Below are 20,835 nucleotides of genomic sequence, written 5' to 3'. Positions count from 1 at the left end.
AGCGAACACGAACGTTACGCTCCAGCTTCCTTGAAAAGCTTTACGATCCATTGACTAGAGGTGGACCAGTGCGTTGCGGCAAACCCGGTAAGCGGCGGCTGGAAGCGATCTACGCTGGTTAACAAATGACTTGCAGTAGCGGATCTACGGTACCAACTTACCGGGCTTATTTCGGTCAAATAGATTGGCAATGGCTGTGACATATGCGAATCCTTCTGCATCAATATGCCCTCGCTCCCGGAGCTCGTCCGGGTTGTCGCGTGCTAGTTTGAACGGGGAGTAGCCCCGAAGAATGCAGCGCCAATGGTACAGCAGCACTGGAAAAGCGAATTCCCACTTCTTGATCTGAGTGGTCACCACGTTGCTGACCTGGTTCTCGAGCAACTAGCAGAGTTAGAGCGGTCAGAATCTGTAAAGGAAAAATGAGATAGTGACGTCCACTTACTGTGCCATTCTTTGACTTGATGTAGTCTTGCGCACCGTGATGGATGTACTCGAGATTCCAGAAGATGACATAGAATGCCAAAAAGAGCTCATACCAAGGCTTGATCCTGGGCCTGAAAATCAGCGCCACTAGTTCCTTGACGAAAAGCTTTTCCAGCTTGCGAAGGTATTTCACAGCCGCGACATCCATTTGGTGGGTTATGGCGCCAGGGAGTGGGCGGTCGCATGAGTTGCGGTCGTAGGCTTCGTAGTCGCTACGGCCAAGTCGGCGATAATCGTACTCGCGTATGCCAGGTATGTTCTCCGAGAAGACGGAACCGTATCCCTGGGAAACGACGGAGAGACATTGGAGTCGCATAGCGAGATCGAGGGCTTTGCTTCCACTTAGTCTTCGCATGCGTACCACCTCCTGGTAGGTATGATAGGCGACTTCGTCCTGCCGAATGCGAGCAAATATCCACTCCTCAATCGCGGGTTGAAGGCTGGAGAAGTAGCGTTCGTAAGCCTGGACGAGATTCGCAGTATCGTATATGGCGTAGGCCGGTTGTTCGACAGACGGAACCTGTCCATCCCGGTTGGACCAGACGGACGTCGCGACATCAAGCGGGCCGCGCGTTGGGCTATAAGGCCGGAAGGCGATACGCATAGGCTGTGCGTTCGGTATAGGACCGTAGCCGGGGAGGTTCCAGATGATCTCCATCTCGTAGAGTTGACTGTTGTGTATCCAGTCGTAACCAAGGAACTCGGCTTCCTCTTGGTGCTCGCGGCCATTGCCTGTCTTGTTGTGAGAAGCAAACAAGCAGCAGATATTGCAATGACTTACAACGACGTATAAGACTAGTGTCTTCGAGATGCTCCCTGTAACAGGGCTCGCGAAAGGACCGGGCGTGGCCTGTGATCTTCTCACACTTTTCACACGGATCTCCTTCGTCACACTACATTCGTTAGTCTTGCACTGCGTCATGTTGGACATGCATACCCCTGATTTGTAGAATCTACAACGAACGCATATACGCTTGGTCTTGCGCATGGTGTGGGTCTTCTCCCTCTGCCTTTCCTGGAGAGGGCCCTTCCGCTTGGACACCTTCAGCTTCTCCTGGCGCTCGACGAAGGACGAAGGAACCTTGGCTGCTTTCTTCTTTGGCGGTGGTCTATGCTGAGCCAACAAATGGGTGGTTGTCTGATCGACTGGGACCGGTTGCCGTGCGTAAAGTTCATGATCAGGTGGTGCTTCAGCGACGGCCCATTCCCGCGACATGGTCTGAGGAGGCTCGTAAACAGCAGGCGCATTGGAAGTTTCGACGGGGTTCATGGGCCAAGGGATAGTAGATGTGCTATGGTGCCTCGTATCTGGAGCTCGGGTGGTAACAGCGTCGCCAACATGACCAGAGTACTGCTGATGTGCTTCCCACGCGACATCATGCTGCAATGGTACCTGTGGCGCGTGGTTCGTGTGCAACAGAACAGTCTGCGGCTGTGAATGCGAGAGTCGTGGGACTGGAGGTAGCTTCTGAGCATGATTCGAGTACGGTGGGTCTACCGTATTGGCGGGGGACTCCTGGATGATTTAGTCGCGAACCTAGTGCAGGGCACAACATTGCTTGTGTGCACTTACTGACGAAACGCGCAGCTCGTTAAAGCGCTCTGTACTGCGAAAGACGTGATCCTGCGAAGCCAAGGGTAATGCGTGCCCCAGATCCAGCGCTGGCTGGTGCTGGTACTGGTGTTGGTGCTGATAGTGGCGCGGGATTGTGGGAATTTGGTGCGGCACGGACGCGCTCCCCTCAGCATCACAATAGGGGACGGTCGAGCGCGTCGTGTAGTTCTGCTCAGGTCCAGCGTGCTGCCACTCCAGAGGTGCCTGTCTGACGTAACCAGTCCAAGCCGTTGGAGCAGACTGCGGATGCGTACCAGCGGAGTCTACTCCGACTGCCGGGTACTGTAGGAATTGCGCCGTTGACGGGCCGGCAGCATACGAGTCGTGGCTGGAAGCATGATGCTGCTGCCATGCGCCCAAGCCATACAAAGGGTCGTGGTTGCTTGTGGGGAAGTCCTGGTAGTGCGAGGGAGTTTGGGCGGCATTCCTGTACTGCGAACTGGTGGTAGACATGGAGGGCTGCGGCTGACTGCGTACAACTTCAGAGGACGTGTCGCGAGGGTGCGTGTCGCTCATTCGCTTAGAAGTAATGGGCAAGATCCGTGTAGCAGGGAACGATGGCGGCCTGGGCCGTAAAGCAAAGCCGGTACGGTAGATCGTTGCTTTTCGAGTTCGATGGTAGGAAGGCTCGAGGAGGCACCAAAGGCAGGTCGAGAACCACACTGGTTCATTGTGTCGGTGCCATGCATGTCTTAGCTTCCGTTAGGGCTGCATCTCCCCGCGAACCTGCCTCGCGTACCAGACGGACACACAACCTTCATCTTACTCCTGCATCTGCGCCGTCTCTTTGTTTACCGCTATCGTCGCAGTAAATGATTTCGTCTCCTTCATTGTAGTATCGACTAAGTTTGCCACTTGTCAGTCGTATCGATGTCCCCCAAGAAAGAAACTCGCTTGTAAGACAGGCGGCCAACCTTTCGACAACGGGATGTTATCCCGTCCAATGCCAGCGCTGTATTCCAAGCAACATACAAATCCGGGTATGATGTCTCAAAACTCGCTTTATGCACGACTATGCGTAATGGCAGTGCATGCTTATCGTAGACAAAGAGAAGTTGGTAGCATGTCTTTCCTGAATGCAGACGTACTCTGCTACGAGATTGCATTGCTTTCAATGGCCTGCACAATTGAACTTCAATATGTTTCCCCAGAACGAAGTTCATATTTGCAGTGCTACTAGCCGAGCAAAGTCATGCTTCTTCCATCTGTAGAAGGCGTACGTCTGGCTACCTCAGATGACCTGGACCGAATCTCGCTCGTTGCGGCTGCTGCGTTCTTTTCTTCGCCTTCTTTTCAGTTTCAACGCGTCAATTACCAAACATTTCCATCGGACACTATATCGTCCTACTTTATTCAGTACGAGAAAGCCTTAAGAGATCCTGCATGCGTGGTGCTCGTTGCAGAGGATAATATTCAAGAAGACGAGTCTGAACACGTCTACGAAGCGTTGCGAGAGTCCTTTAAGTCGGTCCTTCCGACACGGAGAAGTATCGTAGGCGTATGCAGTATTCAGCTCAAATCAGAATCAGCATATACCCATCATTTCCAACCCAAAGACGTGCTTGCTGGCGTTGCTGAGCGACTGGATATGTCTGACCTCGAAAGAGATCAAAGTACTGAAGCTGTGGAAATATACAACGCAGTCACGCGTCCAGCAAAACTGCAGTATGCACAACTTACGTATCTAGACGCAGATTGCTGACAGCGGAGAATAGGCATTTAGAGGGCAAAATGCGCCTCTGTACTTTAGCAGTGGCACCCTGTTATTGGCGGCGAGGCCATGCAGGAAGACTCGTGAGCTATTGCACTCAGCTAGCAGATCTCGACGATGCGTTGTTGGTAGGTCTGACTGGCTCAGAGAAAGCATCTCGGCTAATATTGTCCAGGGAGTATCCGCTACGCCTTGTGGTGCCACGGTGGTTTCGAAAGCCGGGTTCCAGGAACGAGACTATGTTCGTTACACGCCCATGACGACGGCGCAATCAGGCACTATGCATACGGCTGGCTTCGAGCTTTGGTAAGACCAACAGACCGAAAGTGCGTGCAGGAGAAGCGCTGACCTCAAGTTTGTACTGCAGGATCGGGGTGCGCTTGCCCGGCGGTAGAGTTGATTCCGTCAACATCGCGACATGCTCGGAGAGTCCGACTACCTCGCAGTCAGCAACATCATCGGTGTGAGATCTTGGCAATCTGCAGCCACGTTGGGCACTGGGGCCGGGGCGTAATGTGTGGTGAGGTCGACACTAGACTCATCGGTGCGGATTATCTCGTCGGGCCTGCACTTTCCGGTCAGGCAGGCGCGAGTAAGCTTAGTAGGAGTAGACGCGCGATCGCATGGAGAAGGCGTTGAGTAAACATCTCGGAAATAATTAAACTGTCATTATACCCATCGAACCTTCCATATTGGTTGCGGATACACTCGATTGACCCTGTGACTACACCATCGGTCACGATACGCACCAGTAATCCAAAGAAGCATGCACGTAGAGCGTCGCATCATCAGGACTTGCTCTTCTTCGCCTTACCCTTGGCTGGCTTCTCTTCCTCCTCACCGTCATTCTCATCTTCGTCATACGTCTTCCGCTTTCCAGCGCCGGCAACCCTCGATGACTTCCTGGTTCCCTCTGTCCTCTCCTTGGCTTTCGCCTTAGGGGCGGCGGCCTTCTTTGGCTCAGCAGACTTTGCCGCACCCTTAGCACCAGCTTTGGCGCCAGTCTTCTTCGCACCAGTGTTGGCCTTGGGCTTCTGCGCGCTTGGAGGGGCCTCCTCTTCTGCAGCCTCTTCCTCAGCGTCGTTATTCTCCTTCTCCTCTTCGGCATCCTCCTTCTTCTCATTCTCCTTGTCGTCTTCTTCCGCAGGCTCTTCGTCTTCTGCTTTCTCAGTCTCTTCCTTCTCTTCTTTCTCTTCGGCCTTCTTCTTGCCCTTGGACTTTTGTTGTGGAGCCCCCTTCTTCGGTTCGTTCTTGCTGCCAGCCTCGTTCTCGTAGCCGCCGCCCTTCTTTTCGTACTCTTTCGAGAGCTTGCTAGCCTATACATCGCGTCAGTCTATGCACGAATCAATGCGCACTGTCGCATTCATTGAGGACATTAAGAAAGGAAGCCACACAAACTCACCTTCCATGCACTCCATTGTCCCTTGCCACCACCGTCTTTGTTGGTTTCGTTCTTCACTTCCTCCTTGACCTTCTCCCTCAACTTAGGATCCGTTGGCTTTCCTTTGCTGGATGGCCTAGGCAGAAGAACATCATAGTCAGCATTTCATTCTCAAAGATATCATAACTTCAAGCCAACAGCGACAACGCCAGCGTGTGACAATGCGCGTACTGGACGCGAACAACAAAACGGCGCATCATCACCATCGCGACCGCGGTCGCAATCGCAATCGCAACATGAGAACAACACCAAATCTACATACATCTTCAATATCTATCACCGAAAATTACGATGCTTGGCGAATGTGCGTGGTAGTAGTAAAGCAGCTGATGTAAAAAGAGACAGACAGGATAACAATCCAAAAGCGCGTCGCAGTCGCGTGTCGCCAACTATGTACCTGGCAGGCTGGCACAAGCGGCAGGATCTAGCGTCTTTTTGTTTTGATACGCAGTTAGCAAGGGGAATGACATCACGACTCCTGAACATGGGCAGCAGTCCAGCCATCTCACAACAACAACAATCATGCACGTGCGCAGATGCCGTGGTACCACACCCGACCCCTCTTTAGTCGTGGCTCCAGGCGCGAGGGTTCGACGCTTCCGGTTTCCAGGGGCGATATTATGCACACTATCGATTTGCTTGGCAAGGGAAATGGACTTGGGGAAGTTTAAATCTCGTGTGGCGTGACGCTTGATACGGGGGAGATGCGTTTGTGGAATGTGTGCAGGTGAGCGTCCGCGCGAGATTTCGACGACCCAAAAATGGGCGGCTGTGGCATCACGGGACTTAAACTCATGGTACAGATGCTCTCGCTACCAGTCAAAACACACCTTGTTTCCAGCTCGAGGTGTCTCGAGAGGCCTCTTTTGGTGGGGCATGTCCGCAGCGGATGGAGAGATGCATTGGGAGAGGTAACAGGATAGTAATACGGCTCGTTATGTTCATTTGTGTAGTGACAACAGGCAACCCGCTAATAACGCGACGACCAATTATCCACAGGCGACGCTGCGTTCATTTCTGTTCGCTCGTTTTGCCGGTACTCCCGTTTCCCGCCTCGCCTCGCTGCTCGTCGCGCTTAAACTTCTTATCAGCCTCTTTGACTATTCTTTCCGCCTCGCCCATGATGTCGCTGCCTACCCTCCATCCTCGCAGTATTACGCCCTGCTCAGAGAGAACCTGCTCTGCATGTGCCCATCTCTGCCGCCACAACTGCTCCTTCTTTGTGCCATACTGCTCGCCTGCAGCACCACCTAGGGTACTACCTGTGCTGGTGCGGTTGATGCCCTGTCGCGGCGCTGCAGTAGAGAATGGCTGAGATGTTTGCGCAGAGATGGCCTGAGGGCGACTATGGTAGGGTATAGAGGGTGCGTTCTGCCACGCTGACGATGCTTTGGAGCCCACGTAAGACGCTGCGCTTGCAGCTGTATCGCGGTTTCCGCGTCGAGGCGGAGGTGGAGGTGGGCCTTTGCGAACACCAGTTACATCTAGACTGGAAGCATTGGAACCGGGCTCCTCTGTGGAACGCAGTGCGGGTAGATTACTGTAGACAGACCACAACTTGTCGCGAGCCATACCAGCGTATGACTGCTGGTCCTCTGACGCCTGGCTCTGGTAGCTCATAGATGGCTTAGGTCCCACTGGAGGCTTGGAGAGTGCTGATGTGTTTGCGCTTCTTGAAGCACTGACTTGCTGTGCAAGCGGACTGGATTGAGTGACAGCCGCTGAGGTTTTTCGGGGCTTAGGTGGTTGCGGTCGCGGGTTGGAAGTGGATTGCGCATTGAATGATTCCGTCGACGGGCTCCTTAAAGCGACTGGCTTCTTAGGAGGCGGCGGCGCAGACTTCATACTCGCGTTCGAGGCGACTGATGAGCGATGTCTTTCGTTGTCGGCTTGAGTTTCACTATTGAACTTCCTCAGCGCGGGTGAATCATTTACCTCATCGTCGGAGGATAGGTCTATCAGATTGTTCGAGGAAGCTTGTTGTGATGTGGTGTGCGGAGAGGACTTCCTATTAGGCAAACTTGGACGCTTGTTGTTCTCCGCATCCATGTCACGTAATGAGGCTGCAATGGCAGCTTTCAGTTCAGGGTCGTGCTCTTCAGATGGCGGTCGAGCCTTAGTCGAAGCTGCCGAGCTACCACCACTGTTACGTTGTGTCGATGGTGTTGATGAAGAGTGGTCGCCTGGTGAGGACCCGGTGGAAGGATCAAAGAAGCCCGGGCTATCTGTCGTGGTGACGTCGCGGATGAAAACGGCGACAACTCGCCCAGGATTTTCAAGCACGAAATCGGTATAAACCTCCAGATCCGCCTCGCCACTATCTCCGATTAGGATGAAGTTTCGTTCTGGGAAGTCTCTTGCGATCTTATCCAGAGTGACCTTCTTTCTCTCTGCCACGGGCTCGAATATGCCTTGGAGCATACCGCTGTATTGCTTCAGGTGGAATGAGCCTGGTGGTAGTCCAGCTAACTCAAAGTATTTGGAGATGACAGGATATAGCTGCCAGGGCGAGTTGGAGACATAGTGGAACTTGACTCCCAGCTCCGCCATTCTGTTGTACCACTCTCTGACACCATCGATGGTGAGATCGACTAGGTCGCGGATGAAGACGTTGCGAAAGATTTCGCGAGCGCCGCTGCCAATAGCGGAGTGCTTTATTGTGTCATCAATGTCGCTGATTATGCTGATACCCTGCGAGGCAGTGACAATCACTTCCTCGGTTGCCGATAGCTTGTCTGATGCTAAGATGCGAACGTGGGTGGGTACGAAGTCCAAAGCCGCGCTCATACTGAAATGGCCTGCAGCGTCGGTGTATACGGTCCTCTGTTTCGATATGTTCTCATTGTAGAAGAAGACACTGATGGGAGTATTGGCCATGGGTATCGCTAGGAAATGTCGCAGCCGAGCCATCAACCGAGCGTTGGCTTCAGCGAGTTCTGATGGGCTCATCTCCGACGGCTGGTTCCATGACCCTCTCTTCTGCAACGGTTGAATACTGGCTTCGCTTCTCATGGAATCCTTGGATGTGCTGTGAGCGAGCTGGTGGGTCCTGCCGTTGTTCGGCCGCGTGCTGTTCCCACTCTCTGTCCGGTATAGCTGCGTGTCGTCCATGTCCTTGGCTGGCCTCTCGCTGTAAGCACCGCGTGCTGCAGCTCTTGCCTCTCTCTCGCCCCTCCGTAGAATTTCCTCGGCCTCTCTAGCTGCCATGGCTTCGTCTTGTTGGGCGTCGCGCAGGTGGGCTCGTTCGCGGAAGCCATGCCGTTGCGGACTCGTATCGCGACTACTCTCCGCGGATGAGTTGGGCGTAGCAGGTGCCTGTACGCCGACTAACTGCCGTGCGAGACCGATGAATAGCCTCTGCTTCCGTGACATCTGCCCCCTGTGTGGCGAGTATATCCAGCCGCGCACATCGACGTCGACGACCGCGTTGTCATCCTCGTAGTTGTTCCATTGCTGCTTCCAGAACTCGGCATCGCCGGCGCCGGTCGAGTCTCGAACGTCGCGCCCTTGGCCTTCCGTCTCTTGGATGGTGCCTGGCTGTGCTTCTGGCTTCCGCTTAATGTGTCGCCGGGCATAGCTGGGAAAGAGTATCATCTCCTCCCGCCCGCTTCTAACGACGGCGGCATCTGGGAATCCGCCTGGTGTATCGTCCTCGTAGTCATATTGTGCCTCCTTGCTACTCCAGTTGGAGGCATATTGCTGCGTGTACGTCTGCCGGAGTTCGTTCGCGGCCTTGAGATAGCCCGCCAGCTTCCGTCTCCGCGTGCCAGGCTCTCGCGCCTCGTAGCTCTCTTGGTACGTCATTGCTTTGTTGCCGGAAGGTGTAGTTCCCGGACGCGTGGCTATCTGCTGTCGTCGCAGCCTCGCAGCATCTTCGAGATAGCTGCGGCCGCTCAACCTCCGCGTGTAGCCTCGTAGGCGCTGAACAATACCCTGCTTCCCCTGCGCCTTGGCAGCCTGGCGGTAGACGATGTATTTGTAGATGCGGGCCTTGGCGCTGTTCTTGAGCGAGTGGAGCGTGTCGTGGCGGAACTTGGAGAGGTGAAGGCGCGCGCGTGCTCGAGTCCGGGGGAAGAGGAAGCGCAGGAGGGACGAGGGACCGTGGGCGGCGGGCTTGCGGCGGAAGGGCGATTTGGGCATTCAGCCGACTCAGCGGGCTGCAGCTGTCTGACTTTGCTGGACGAGGGATTGCGCAGGCTTCGAGGCACCCGATGCATGTTCTAGGCACTATGATGCTCCAATTCGGCTGCCGGTACGTCATGTGTGGAGGTGCCTGCGCCTCTAGTCTCAGCCACATGTCAGCTGGCCCCTGGGTCTGGCAACACGGCACCGTCTTTTGCAATTCACCATACAGCTACGCATCAAGTTTCTTGGTAGTCTTGTCTTCTCTAATTCTAGGTTCTAAATCCGCCAACCTTCAGCGCTTCGACAATGCCGCATCAACCGCCTTGCTGATATGTGGGACATCCTTCTCCAGTGCATCGATAATCTCATCCCACATCCTTGCACTCAGCTCCTTCGTCTCAGGCCCTGCCAGGCTCGGTGGAGTTGGCTGAATGCTGTCCTCTTTCCAAAACCTGCCATGTACACTCTCCCCCTGGGTGGTCCCACTCAACACCATGTTCGCAGCAGAAGCCGCAGATCTCATGAACAAGAAGATGAAGAAGAACGCCAATATGTGCACGCCAGGAAAGAAGCGGTCGCGTCCCAAGTCGGTATTGACCCAACCAGGGCAGATGCTGGTAATGATCACATCGCCTGAAGATATCTCTTCGGCAAGCTTGTTCGTAGCGTACATAAGGAAGACCTTGGAGAACTTGTACTGGCTACCCTCCTTGTGGTTTTCTTCTTTATTGTAGTGCTCGAGTACGCTGGGCTTTTGCCGGACTTCTGGTGGGACAACAGCGCGTTGGTGCAGACCAGAGTTGACAAACTCCAGGACTGGAATTCTGCCAGTGTGCTGTTGGGATTCCTTCAGTTTTGGTAGAAGCAAAAGGGCCAAAAGTGTTGTAGACAGTGTGTTGACCTGTATGTCCTCTTCCCATCCATATCTTGATTGTATGAACTTGACTCGCCAAGCACCAGCGTTCAACACAGCTATGTCGAGATGGTCAAGCGCATTTGCGCGGTTGGCGAAAGCTTCTACGCTGTCATACGACATCATATCGAGTTCCCAAACCTCCAGCTGATCATTGCGTCCGAGCCGAGCCTCCAGAGCCGATTTCGTGGATTCGCCTTTGTTCACATCGCGCGCAGCAATGATGACTTTGGCGGCACCCAATTTCGCAAACTTGAAGACTGCCTCTACGCCGATGCCTGAAGTCGCGCCAGTCACAATGATGTTTCTGCCAGTGTAATCTTCATGGACCTCTTTTGGTGGTGTGATCCATTTACTTTTGAAGACTCTGAATATGCCAGCCATCGTGGATGAAAAGAAGGTGGATAGTCTACCGATGAGTTGAAGTGTAGCACACTGTAGCAGAGAATATATTGAGAGCTGAGTGCGATTGAAAAAAAGAACGATATGATTGGGAAACAGAGCGCAAATGCAGGAAGAAGGCTCGCCCTAAATGGAGCTCTCTTGCGGCGTAGCTCAGCTCCGATTCGTCCACGAGTGTTGTCCAGTCTCTCAGACCGCACGACACGTACTGGGTAACAAGTCGAGAATTGTGTACAGTCTAATATGAAGAACTCGAATGTCCACTGGGATTTACACGATATCGATGTTTCCTCAAGACGGCGTTGATCTGGATGCTGAGGGCTGCGCAGAAGAGCTCCTCTACTTCAGTGAACAAATGGGTATCTTTGCACGAGAATTCTTTCCCAACAACCCCGAAATTAAACAGAGGAGCTTCCCGAGGTCGTATTATGAGCGAGTATAGCTAGGCAATGAGACGTAGCGACAAATGGATAGAAGTTAGGATGATGCAAGACGTCTTTCCCATCCAGAGTTCATGACTAGCGGGGCTTGGCATACGTGAGTGGTTGGCGATTTCGGGCAGCGTCAACGACGTAAACACGCGAGTGAAGGTAGAATTGTATGCGCCGCCTCGCCATGATAGCTCCATATCCATCGCCCCCTCGCAAACGCTAAACCAACACCACTACTCTCGCCCGACTCACTGCGCAACCTCCCACAATGGCCTACAACCAACGCCCACCACGAGGCCCCGCGGCCGCTGGAGGTGCCCCAAACATGGGCCCGGACTTCAACGCCATGCTCCAGCGCTCCATGCAGGCACCTGGACAGCTGCAACCCCCGGGCTCCGAGATTCCACGCGGGCCCTCGCCGTCTTCTGGTGAGCCACGACCCCCGCCGACACGCACAATGGCGCAGTGCTAATACCGCCCCAGGTTACGAAGGCGTATACAGTGCCACTCCACCACCACAACATGCGAACATGCTCGGTGGTGCACGAGGGCAGGCGCCGCCCCCTGTACTCCCCGTCGACCTCCCACCGCAAGCCTTCCTGACATCGGCAATGCTATTAGACATGGTGGACAGTATGGACACGCCTAGCCCGGAGTCTGAGAGGACATGACGTTGACACAATTCAGAAAAGGTCGACGTACTACTGCGTGACGAGAAAGAGTACATTGGCATATTACGCTCCTACGACCAATTCGGTGCGTCCACCACCAACTCTCCCCGCGTCATCGATACCGCAGCTAACACTCCCCAGCCAACCTCGTCCTCACAGAATGCTACGAGCGAATAGCAGCCCGCAACCCCGACGCATCGCCCTCCGACCTCTCCGTGCCCCGCTGGCTGATACACGACGTCAAGCTCCCCGGCGTCATGACCGTACGAGGCGAGAACGTCACCATATGCGCGACCGTCGACCTCGACCGAGAAGAACACCCCAAAGGCGCCATGTTCGCCGAAGAAGACCAAGTCCGCGCGCTGGCGGCGTCCCAAAAAGCAGAGAAGAAAGAGGCGGATTCGCGGAAAGCAAAGGCGTTGAAGCAGGCTGGCATTGAGCCTGGCTTTGGTATGCAAGGGTAGTTGGTCAGATTAGGTCCACCACGAATACAAAAAAGGCAAAAACACGGGGAATAGGGAATATGAATTATGACATGGAAGCTTTGGTGGCATCGGAAAGAGACTCGTTATGGTCTCTGGCTAGCTACGCTTGGCCGTGGTTATGATATCAATGATACCAGGACACTATGTCCACCTGCGATTGGGCAACGTCTCGATTTGGGGTTTTTGGAGCGTCGACTGATGTGGCTAGAGTGATGTCTTGCTACGTTTGAAACGATATGGGCCGACTGGAGTCCGAAAATCGAACAAAGAGGGATTGTCTAAACTCTTCTCGGACTTCATGACTTGACTTCAAATAACGTGATGTTGCTGTGTGACACGATTGCGTTCATCAATGTAAGCGACAATATGGTGGCCAGTACATGTTCAGGGAGTAGAGCGTTCCAGGTGTCAAATACTACCTGGTACTAGATTGTGTTCTGAGAACACTATACACACCCTGCCCATTTGAGTCTATGATCACTAAAGTATCTTTGCGACTGCATTGTCTGGCGCCATGGTGCCTAGGAAACAGATTCCAGTCGCGACCCCCTTGTTATGGGTACTTGGGAGTCTTGTGTTGGTTCACTTCGATATCAACACGCACATGAGCCATGATACTCTCAGTACCTTCAGCACGATGCGTGTCTTTGATGTATGCAGCGGTGGCAGCAAAGCCTAGCGCAGCTGGTAGCCAGGGCTCTCAGTACCGGATGTGTGGCGTGATGCGTTCTTGCCGCTCCATAGCTTCATTTGGGCATGGCAGAGCGGAGGAGTTCAAGCGATAGCCCGATCTAACGGCGCCGATCGTCTGAATGAGGACTGAGAAGGACTGCCATGGCGATTCATGTATCGCTATGATGACAGCAGACAATTCAAGACATCTATCCTCGGAAAGGCCCTGCCCCTTGTACTACGACGTGGCTGTAGCAATACATGTCCTGCAAGACACAGCATACAGCATGCATGAGGCTCCACTGTGGTACATCAAGCTGCGCCTGGCAGCTGTCCAGTCCAGCCTAACGGTATATGCTAAGCCCAGGCGGCTCGATAGCACTGCCTCATTCCAACCGAGAGTGTATATGGCCGTCGAGGCCGCGCTACCGAGCGTATTCGCGTGATCGTAATGAGGTACGGGTGGAGCCGTCAATATGGGCACGGCGCGTTCGAGGTGGGTATGGTGGGTACATGTATGCAGTGAGCTGCATTCGGTGACGGACGTTGGTCCGCTGCGTTGAGGGGTCACCGAGCTGTCCGCATCGTTGCTACGACGGAGGAGCAGGTCGGAGGGACAAGATCCCTCGTGTCACTCCGCTGCACTACTGTTGTGTCACAACATGGACACTGAGGTTAACATACGATGCGTTTGTGAGTTCCACTTACCGCTGATGCTGGAGAGATGCTCAGGCGGGAGTCACATAGTCACCGGTACCCAGCAATCTCGTCTCGACGACCACGGTGCACTGACGAGATTTCCATGGAAGGTCCCAGCAGGCAGCTCGCGACAGGCCCATCAGCCTGCACGATGCAGCTTGAACTCTGACGGGAGAGTAGGGCCGGTGTTGAACCAGGCTACGGGAAGAAGCAGCTGTCAAACGGCGGCTAGTGCTCCTTCCATTGTGGGTCTTGGCTGCTCACCAGAGTGAACGACTCTTGGGCAAACAATGGAGCTTCCTGCACAAGAACAAAACTAATTAGTACAATGGATATTCCGTACTAAAGCTGCAGTGAAGCCTTTATCCGCCGTTAGTACTGTCTTGGGTGCGCGACGTATAGCGTCGTCCGCAGAAGGCTCGGCTCGGTTGAGAAAGATCTGGGAAAGCCTCTTGACCTTGTTGAACCCAGTTCCCGACAGATCTGCGAGGCGCTGCAGCTCTCATTACCGGTGTTGAGATGCAGGAGGCTGAGAGACGCGGTAGAGCGATGCGGGTAGTGGCGACTGTGCCCCTAGTTCACTCCGTGTGAGACGCGTGATAGTGGGATGCATTCCGCGTGTCGCAGTCGAATCTCGGACACTGGGAGATGTAGAGAGTACAGGAAGCCGTTGTGTACAAGAGTTTGAAGATGAGAAGTGGGTGTGGCTGCCCTTTGACATGGATGAGGCAAGTACTAGTTGCTAGGGTACCATACTTTGGAGGCAGTCACGTCGGACGTGTTCTGTCTCCAGTCCTCACGACCTTTCACCCTCTTCATCAAGCTGTCATCCGGCTCGGTATCATCATCTACGATGCCACATCCTTTAGGAACCTCCAACACGATGGCGTGGTCGTCACACAGACGTGCGGCTCCCCTCTGATGTCACAACGCTCCCGCACACGCTCCTTGGCCAGCAAGCAAGCATTGAACCTTCACGCCGGTAACATCCTCGGGCCTACAAGCCTGGAAGTCCAGAGATGCCCGATCAACTCTGCAGGCCATGATTATCCATTACTCACGCTTCCAGCGATGGCCAGAGTTGTTATGCAGATGAACCACATCCCTCTGACGAGCGGGGTGAGCAGCTCATGAGACAGTAGGAGCATCTAACGATCGATCAGCCTAGCCGACCTCGGAAGGACACACCGATGAGCTGCCCTCAGCTGCGTCATACAAGACCGCTTCGCCCACTCGCTCCACGACTCGACGCTTAGCGACCCTTTCCCTGCGACGCTGGCCCACACGACATACACAAGAGTTTCTTTCTTCCATTGTTAGCAGCGAATGAGTATACCTCGTTGGAACAACAGGAGACGGAATTTGATAGCGTCCAATACTAGAATGCATTGTTCCTAGATTGAGACATGCGAAAGGGCAGCGTCGAAAAGGAAACGCCAAAAGAAACCGGAGAAAATGCCATGCGCGGTCTAGAACCGTCATTGTTTCCGACTCTTTCGAGATTGGGCTGTATGCACAATGCACGGGGACGGAAAAGCCACGACGCCAAGGCCAGATGCACGCTGCGTGCCAATCAACAATGAGTAGCCAGCGTCGGGGAATTGAGACGTGTGGAAAGCTGCAGGTACATGGAAAAGCAAGCAAGAGACATTGGAAGTAGGCAAATACCGGATTGGGCAGCGCACGACACCCTCGGCACTGCCCAGGCTACGTACCAGAGCACTATACACAACTCCGAGTCGAGCCCGCTCGGTGCAGCCGCATGGAACGCTGCGGTTGTATAGTCCGATTCGCTCGACACGATATCTCTTGCCGATGCGTCTCCTCGAAGCCTCCACAACGATCGCACAAACATAGCTTGCTGGATCCTATGGCGCTCCGTCTCCTCGTGAGGTGGTTTCGCTAGTTTGCTCTTTCCTCGCTATGCACGCCGCGCTTTGTGGTCTGGGGTATCAGGCTCGAATACCAAATATTCGTCGGGTGTTCCTGTTCTCGACTTTGAACGCGCGCTGTGAAAGACAGATTTCCTCCCGGGGGCTTGGGATTTACACATCCCGTATTGGATCGTATGGGCGAGTTTCGCTTGGTGAATACTCCGTTCGTTGTGGGCTCGATGACTGAACGCTGCTGTCTGGAGGCGATTGGGCTGTCTGGACTTGTATTGGTGACCCCGATCCTGACCCTGAGCTCGTGCCTGGCATCCCTTGTAGCATGCTGCCGGCTTCTGCAAAGTCATTTGAATCAGCTAATGTACTTGTATAGGGCGTCACCGTAGCCGACCGCTACCTCGAGTCACCAGAGTTGGGCACAAATGCACATACCATATTTCCGCTGGATGTCTCGGAGTAACTGCGACACTCGCCACTTCAGGATGATCATCTCGACAGGTGGGATACCTTCAGCACTCAGGCGGGCGTTGATCCTCTCCAGCATTTGTTCTTTCTCGTTCGCGGGGATGAGGATCCATCTTTTCCAGTCAGGGTGCGCCTCCGCAAGCTGCCTGGCCTCGTCTTTGGTTATGAACTAGTCCCGTTAGCCAAGCATACCCTTGCGACAAGAGTATACCTACGTAGAATCGGTCCCATTGTTCCTGGCTGTGGTTTGCAGCTGTTCGGGCCTCTTGGACCGTCGCATTTATCCGAATACTCATGGCGACTGGACGACCTGGGGACAACGAACGACGCTCAAAGAAAGCCTGCTAGTTTCTGGAATCACAGGAAGCAAGAGGAGCGGGAGATTTTAGGGCACCGCGGTCTACCCCCCGCTTCCGCCTAGTCTTGGCAGGATTTTGTTTTGAGGGAGGCTGAGGTGAGGAACTGTGACGGTGCTCGCAGGGCTCGGGCCTTAGAAAGTCGGAATCGGCGGTGGCTGAAATGCTTGTGCGTCATTCTCCAAAGGATGTCATTGGCAGAAAGCACCTCGAGTAAGAACGGCAATTTCTCATGTCTATTGTTTTTCCACGAACCTCCTGGCAGACGTTGGTTCTCGTGTCATATCGCCCTGGTGGTGGGCCACCGACGAAGGACGATCAGCTCTTGCTGTCAAATTTCATGCCGTACGCCCATTTGAACGTTCCAGCACGGACATTCGGTAGTCTTCGGCAACACCACGTTCAGTAATTCTAGGAACGATGCGATTGCTTTTCCAATCGCAGCCGTTCTTAACGAATATGCGTCGTACAAATACAATATAGGTCATTCAGTAATTCAGCACCAGGCGACCGGTCACGCATGGTTTCGCCTGACCAACACGAAGATTATTCAGGAGGTGCGGGATCCTTGCAATTAAGAGGCCTCTGCCGCAGCCGAGCGCGGAAAATTCGATACTGTACGCGTTCGGCCGCTATGGTCGATCAACCGTGTACGCGGACCCGGGGTCAGACTCGATAGTCCAGGTCACATTTCCGGCCCTAACCGGCCCGAGCCTCAATGTGCAGCACGTTCCAGGGCTATCCTAGAGAGCTGATGTGTGGGATGCTATACCACAACGCTTTGCTTTGCCCTCTTGTCTCATTTTTCAAAAGCCAGATCCTCAAATTTGGGCCTGAAACGTACCCAGGGCAGACCTCTCCTTGCTTCATCTAGTACGACGTCCCTGCTCATATCCTCTTCTGGTTCCAACGGCGACACTGCGGGGCACTAACTGGAACGGCAAGTTACGCCGTGCGCTTTCGACTTCGAGTTCCCACGTCTTACGCGCCTCGCGTGGGACTGAGACATGCAACACCAGACTCGTGGTCATCGTTCCCAACGCTGCCTGTACTTCGGTTACGCCACGCGACGGCACTAGCTCAGATCTTAGTTCTGTGTACCGCTACACAAGGTCAGCTCTGCAGCCCATAAGCAAGATGCGGGTTGCACGGCATGGGAAACAATGCGCGACCGCTGCCAGATCAAGGTCGACTGCATCATCGAGCATGCGACTGTCTGTACGCATATTCCGAGTTGGAAAGGCGCCTACCGAAAAGAACCCCGACTCCGAATGGTTGTCCCACTATTGGATGACTCGCCATCTTTCACCGCCCACGTCAGGTTACTCACCGGTGGTTGCTCACTATCGCGATCTGACTTGCTGACAGTTGGCGGCGTCGTTGACGTCCACCATGTTGTATAGCTCCAACTACCCCCACACTAGGCGTCCGTACCACACGGTTGCGTCTGCCATGCCATCACCGCCCGGATCAAACTGCTCGACTTAGGCCTGCAATCCAGACCACTTGGTGCAGAGTTGGGCGCCTTCGTTACGAACGACACGCCGTCAGCAAATCTCCTCAGGTTACGCCATGCATGTTGGTTTTCAGAAAGCAAGAAAAAGGATGAAATAACAGGGTGGATCTGATCCGAGCACCGTTCTCGCGACCGTTAGCGTGGAGATAGAAGGACTAAACTTCGCCATCGCTATCCTTGCCTTGGTCCCTCGACACGAAGTGCCGTAGTAGATCAGTAGTACATTGGTTCGGCGCCAATCATTGGTATTACATTGACATGGTTTGGCGCATATCACTTCATGGGATATGAAATAGAAGGACCTGCACTGACACACCTCAGCTCCAGGACATGCAGGCAGACTCTGTACGCGCACGTGCGTCGCTGCAGCCCTATGCTCGACATGACCCAGGTAAAGCGAGCGGCAGGGCAAAGTCGGGATAAAGGCTTTCTTCTTCTCAACGACTTCTCCCGTTCTCCCTAATATTATCCGAACGCTGGGGTTGCTTGCTTTTATCAGCGGGCGACTGCCGATTAATCAAGTTCATTATCGTCTGGAGGCCGCATTGGACCTGGTGCTCCTTGTTAGCATTATCGTTTGATCGGCTCTGTTGATTGCTAGTCATCTTTCGCATTCGCATTCGCCTCATCACACTGCCACCTTCTCATCTAGAGACCTTTGCTCATCCTGGATTTGCATTTCTGCGTATTGCTTGTTCTTGTCACCTCTCAGCGCCACGGACGTTTGCGCATCTCCACCAAAGCTCCACTCAAAGCCAAAGACTGTGCGTTCACGAACGTCAAGATAGACAACACTATCAAGACGCCTACGGAGCCTGCGAAAGAAGTTGGTGCAAAACGATGCTGCAATTCACTCCAGCCGACTCGCCAATGTTTTTTCCATTACCTAATAAAAGTTATGACAACTTCTCCTACTATCGAGTCTTCCTTGGTTCGTTATCAGTTGTTTCGTTTCATCGCCTCTTCCGCTACCGGGTACAATCCTTGTTTCGTTGATGCTGGTTTGTCGGAAAGTCTGTGCCGAATACATTGCATGGTTTGTTAGCCGCGGGGAAATTCTGCAACTTCGCCTCCGTGGTTGCTATATGCTTTACGCAACTGTCGCGATTACTGATTATTTTCCTCTCACATATCTCCAGAGATATAAAAATCTACTCGATGTAATGCGGGAGCTGGCGGTCCGATGCATTCTTGCCAAATGTGGTAATTGAAAGGAAGCCCCTTCGTCTCTAGTGCACCAATTACGACCATGCTAGGACCTTGGCTACTATATTACCCCACAACTAGAGTCACTTCAAGGTACGATTGCCGTGTGATCCAATTCAAAGCGGAGAGCCCTGTGCCGCTCCACTTCGAGTAAGTATTGAGCGTAGTCGCGACGGATTCCTATAAGTTCTGTGGCAGCGAGCCCTACATAGCAATGGCTGCACACTCACCGAAACCGAAGTCCCATTTCAGCATCATGAAGATACTCCCGATACTTGCCCTAGGCGCAGCTGCGACAGCGTTGCCCTCAGCAATCGATCTGTCCCCGCGAGCCTCCATCTCAAAAGCCGATGGTCTCAAGTTCAACATTGATGGTGTTACCAAGTGTAAGTCGACAGACCGCTAGCCATCTTCGCACCACTCATATTGTCATTAGATTACGCTGGAACCAACTCCTACTGGATCCCTTTCTTGACAAACGATAACGATGTCGACGTAATCATGGGCCACCTAGCCACCTCAGGCCAGAAAATACTCCGGATATGGGGTTTCAACGACGTCAAAACCATTCCAGATTCCGGCACAGTATACTTCCAGTCCTTCTCTGGATCTACCGCCACGATCAACACAGGCACAAATGGTCTCCAGCGCCTCGAAGCCGTAGTCAATGCTGCAGAAAAACATGGAATCAAGCTCATCATCAACTTTGTAAACAACTGGACCGATTACGGGGGCATGGCTGCCTACTTCTCCGCGTGCGGCGTAATCAGCAATGCGCAATGGTACACAGCGACCAAATGCCAGACAATGTACCAGGCGTACATCAAAGCTGTCATTTCGCGTTATCGCAATTCCAACGCCGTGTTCGCGTGGGAACTGGCCAATGAACCGCGCTGCAGTCTCTGCCAGACGTCTGTCCTCACGAACTGGATCCGCCAAACGAGTGACTACATCCGCTCTCTCGACTCGGACCACATGATCACCGTGGGCGATGAGGGCTTCGGTCTTTCAGGCGACGGCTCTTACCCCTACCAGTACACCGAAGGCATAGACTGGGAAGCAAATTTGAAATTAGGCAACATCAGTTTCGGCACCTTCCATCTGTACCCGGATAGCTGGGGCGTAAGCAACTCGTTTGGCGACGGCTGGATTGAAGCGCATGCTCAGATTTGTGAAAAGCTCAACAAACCGTGTCTTTTTGAGGAATATGGTGTACCCAAGAAGGAGGATCACTGTCCTGTGGAGGGGGGCTGGCAGAAGACCAGCCTGTCGTTGAGAGATAGTGGGATGGCGGCGGATCTGTTTTGGCAGCTGGGGGATACGGTACAGAGTACGGGGCAGTTGACGCATGATGATGGGCATACAGTTTATTATGGGAGTGCGGACTGGAAGTGTTTGGTAGACGAGCATGTCAAGGCTATCGGGTAGAACGCAGGCGTGAACCCCGTCCCGTGTTGGTGCTTTGCTAGCTCACAACGCGACGCGTGGAGGGGCTGAACCCCAACACTCCACCATGTACCACATCACCAAACCCGATTGATTCCGCCCAAGGGTTGTCACGCATCACCAGGCCCATTGAGACACCCTGATGTCGTCTGCCTACAGCTTGGCAATGATTGTTTGCAGTGCTGCGCAGGGCATATTGCAAACTGCAGAAGGAGACACAAGCTTCGTCAAGCTTGCCGAACGGCGAGACATGCTCACAAAGCGCAAGCAGCCGTGATTGACAGCTGCGCATTCGCTACCGGTTAG

At 53.7% G+C, this 20,835-nt stretch overlaps 7 protein-coding genes across 7 annotated transcripts; 2 read left to right on the top strand and 5 right to left on the bottom strand.

The window, feature by feature from the left end:
• Nucleotides 1–14: 14 nt before the first annotated feature.
• On the bottom strand, nucleotides 15–2,554 carry J4E85_006626 (uncharacterized protein; the record flags this gene model as incomplete). Its single annotated transcript, XM_051470862.1, has 6 exons — nucleotides 15–109; nucleotides 162–384; nucleotides 446–1,218; nucleotides 1,268–1,379; nucleotides 1,424–1,999; nucleotides 2,060–2,554. The coding sequence occupies 6 exons, from the start codon at nucleotides 2,552–2,554 to the stop codon at nucleotides 15–17; spliced, it is 2,274 nt and encodes a 757-aa protein (XP_051325072.1).
• Nucleotides 2,555–4,600: 2,046 nt separating this feature from the next.
• J4E85_006625 (uncharacterized protein) lies at nucleotides 4,601–6,131 on the bottom strand (the record flags this gene model as incomplete). Its single annotated transcript, XM_051470861.1, has 3 exons — nucleotides 4,601–5,128; nucleotides 5,215–5,329; nucleotides 6,082–6,131. 3 exons carry the CDS (start codon nucleotides 6,129–6,131, stop codon nucleotides 4,601–4,603), a joined length of 693 nt encoding a protein of 230 aa, XP_051325071.1.
• Nucleotides 6,132–6,264: 133 nt separating this feature from the next.
• J4E85_006624 (uncharacterized protein) lies at nucleotides 6,265–9,393 on the bottom strand (the record flags this gene model as incomplete). Its single annotated transcript, XM_051470860.1, has 1 exon — nucleotides 6,265–9,393. One exon carries the CDS (start codon nucleotides 9,391–9,393, stop codon nucleotides 6,265–6,267), a length of 3,129 nt encoding a protein of 1,042 aa, XP_051325070.1.
• A 277-nt stretch (nucleotides 9,394–9,670) lies between these two features.
• On the bottom strand, nucleotides 9,671–10,675 carry J4E85_006623 (uncharacterized protein; the record flags this gene model as incomplete). Its single annotated transcript, XM_051470859.1, has 1 exon — nucleotides 9,671–10,675. One exon carries the CDS (start codon nucleotides 10,673–10,675, stop codon nucleotides 9,671–9,673), a length of 1,005 nt encoding a protein of 334 aa, XP_051325069.1.
• Nucleotides 10,676–11,392: 717 nt separating this feature from the next.
• J4E85_006622 (uncharacterized protein) lies at nucleotides 11,393–12,259 on the top strand (the record flags this gene model as incomplete). The annotated part of the gene is made up of 4 exons (XM_051470858.1): nucleotides 11,393–11,552; nucleotides 11,608–11,757; nucleotides 11,812–11,880; nucleotides 11,937–12,259. 4 exons carry the CDS (start codon nucleotides 11,393–11,395, stop codon nucleotides 12,257–12,259), a joined length of 702 nt encoding a protein of 233 aa, XP_051325068.1.
• Nucleotides 12,260–15,696: 3,437 nt separating this feature from the next.
• On the bottom strand, nucleotides 15,697–16,301 carry J4E85_006621 (uncharacterized protein; the record flags this gene model as incomplete). The annotated part of the gene is made up of 3 exons (XM_051470857.1): nucleotides 15,697–15,896; nucleotides 15,973–16,174; nucleotides 16,221–16,301. 3 exons carry the CDS (start codon nucleotides 16,299–16,301, stop codon nucleotides 15,697–15,699), a joined length of 483 nt encoding a protein of 160 aa, XP_051325067.1.
• A 2,996-nt stretch (nucleotides 16,302–19,297) lies between these two features.
• Nucleotides 19,298–20,511, top strand: J4E85_006620 (uncharacterized protein; the record flags this gene model as incomplete). The annotated part of the gene is made up of 2 exons (XM_051470856.1): nucleotides 19,298–19,469; nucleotides 19,520–20,511. The coding sequence occupies 2 exons, from the start codon at nucleotides 19,298–19,300 to the stop codon at nucleotides 20,509–20,511; spliced, it is 1,164 nt and encodes a 387-aa protein (XP_051325066.1).
• Between the last annotated feature and the right edge of the window lie 324 nt (nucleotides 20,512–20,835).

This window comes from Alternaria conjuncta, assembly GCF_024043145.1.
Source record: "Alternaria conjuncta strain BMP 0040 chromosome Unknown scaffold_9, whole genome shotgun sequence".
In the NCBI taxonomy this organism is placed as follows: Eukaryota; Fungi; Ascomycota; class Dothideomycetes; order Pleosporales; family Pleosporaceae; genus Alternaria; species Alternaria conjuncta.
The sequence above is the reverse complement of the archived record's forward strand: the minus strand, read 5'-3'. Positions and strand labels throughout refer to the sequence as shown.